The sequence below is a fragment of the Penaeus vannamei genome, chromosome 32 (assembly GCF_042767895.1).
Source record: "Penaeus vannamei isolate JL-2024 chromosome 32, ASM4276789v1, whole genome shotgun sequence".
NCBI lineage: Eukaryota > Metazoa > Arthropoda > Malacostraca > Decapoda > Penaeidae > Penaeus > Penaeus vannamei.
In genome coordinates, this window is record NC_091580.1 from 4,992,853 (window position 1) to 4,995,352 (window position 2,500).

Here is a 2,500-nt window from a genome sequence, read left to right on the forward strand (position 1 = left end):
TACTTGCCTCCCCTCGCATTCCCCTGCCCGTATCATTCTCATGTCTATCCTAAACACTCCTCATTTTCACCTAATTAACCTCCTTCCTCTCTCCTTCCCTCCCTTCTTCTTCCCTTCCGCCCCTCTCTCGCGACCTCCTTGTGCCCCGTGCCTGTAAACATGAGAAGATCAAGTGAGAGAATCGGTATTTTGACCCCTTTTGCTCCCTCACATTAAGGCGACTTCCCCCTGTTTTAGCGAGGAACATATTGAAAAGGTGAATCAAGTGAGAACAATATCTCTCGTGGGAACACGGGGTCTGGCACGCTGATTGTTGTCGTGGGACTGCGGTTCCTTATATCAAAGTCTACATAAAGTGAATTGCGGGCATAAACCTCAGAAACGGTATTAATACTACGGTCCGTATTAGTTGTATATATATGCATATATATACATATATATACATATATGTATATACATATATATATATATATATATATATATATATATATATATATGTATATATACATATATATATATATATATATATATATATATATATATATGTATATATACATATATATATATATATATATATATATATATATATATATATATATATATATATATATATATATATATATATATATATATATATATATATATATATATATATATATATGTATATATACATATATATATATATATATATATATATATATATATGTATATGTATATATATATATATATATATATATATATAATTATATATATATAATTATATAATTATATATATATATATAATTATATATTATATAATTATATATATATATATATATATATATATATATATATATATATATATATATATATATATATATTTACATATAGATATATATGTATATATATGCTGCCCCTAAACATTCGTACTTAAAAGACTGATATGTGTATGTACAATTCTTTGTGCGTACGGATTTTGTTATTTCTCAATATTCCTGATTCTTAAATATATCTGGATCTTTTTATCTACAATCTTCAGGCTAGTGGTTCTCAAAGTGTGGGGACTTATCCACGTGTTGGTAATGAACCCGCTCCTGGGAGGAAATAAGACATTTTCTGAAAGTGATGATTCTTTGAAGTAAATTGATGATGACAGTAAATCAACAATTAAATAAACGAATGGATAGTCAAACAGTAATGTTGACGACTCACGCTTGCAACGGAGGATTCTTCGATTTAGTGTGTATGAATACCAAAGTCAGAAACCATCTGAAAGACGCAGCGGGTGAATTGCAATGTGCACTGTACTGATATTCACCTTTTATTCGAGGACAAACAGCACCATGTCCCCCACTAATATGGCAGAAATAATTCCCATATTCTTGTAATTGCTAAGAAGAAATAGTGCTTTCATTCCAACTTGTAATCAAAGTAACAATGCTTTATCTTAGCTTTGAGTCAACGAAATATTTAATTCTCTAATTCTTCGGTAAATTAATTAATAACATTAACACATCAGCATCGCAATGATTTTTTCTTCCTTTAACTTCAAATGGCTAAAGAAGAATGGGAAAGAACCAATAGTGATTTACAACCACTAGCGGGAAGAACGTTACCAAAACGTTTGAGAACCACTGCTACTAGCAATCTGTCACATTACTCCTATTTCCGATTTTCTATACCTTCTTGCCCAGTAAATTAATCCTCTACCGCCTGATAATCTACCTGTTACCTACTTGCATTTCTATCGTCTTCTATTCCCCTTATCCTATATTCCCTATACTACATCCTTCGCCCTCTCCCCTCCCTTTCGTCTACCCATCTACCTCTCCGCCGTCGCCTCATACCTGGCGTTCCTGTAGATCTGAGTATCGCTTGGGTCATCAGGCACCCTCACGCCGTGGATGATAGGAATGCCGTCAGCGCCTATCTCGATAACTCTGCCCTTCCTGGCGTCGCCCTTCACCGTTATCAGCGACGAGGTGATCTGAGGAGCCAGGTCACGCGGGGTCACGGAAAGGGATAGTTTTCTCACAAATTGTGGAGGAAGAAATACTATGAATATATATAAGTATATATATAAGTATATATATATATATATATATATATATATATATATATATATATATATATATATATATATATTTATATATACATATATACAGACAGACAGACATACAGTAACAAGTCACTTTTTTATTTTTCTAGGATAAATGTGTATATGGCGTCGGTTTATTGTATGTTGAAATATTTTATTGGCGAAGTAGTCCAGAAGCTTTATTAGGAAAAAAATATTAACTGTTCGCGGATAGTTATCTAGCAAGTGCCAAGTGGGTTAATGATTTCATCAACATTGTGTTCATGTGTTTCTTTTATTCAGTTGATTTGTTTATGTGCGAGAGTATGTTAGTCTATGTTCTAAGGTGCACAGCATGGAGTGGAGAAACACTAGAAAGGACAGCTACAGTAAGGCACGACTGAGACAGGGCAGGAAGCTCGTTACCAAGTTCAGCTCTCCAAG

At 33.0% G+C, this 2,500-nt stretch overlaps 1 protein-coding gene across 2 annotated transcripts in view; it reads right to left on the bottom strand.

Moving 5' to 3' along the window:
• The window catches only part of LOC113829638 (uncharacterized), a 30,141-nt gene that overhangs the window by 7,378 nt on the left and 20,263 nt on the right, over nt 1-2,500 (bottom strand). The window contains exon 3 of one of the 2 annotated variants that reach the window (XM_027382844.2): nt 1,827-1,966. The exons of the other annotated variant lie outside the window; for it this stretch is intronic. Coding sequence (XP_027238645.2) covers nt 1,827-1,966 — 140 coding nt within the window. The remainder of the gene's footprint in view (nt 1-1,826; nt 1,967-2,500) is intronic. 2 annotated transcript variants of the gene reach the window in all.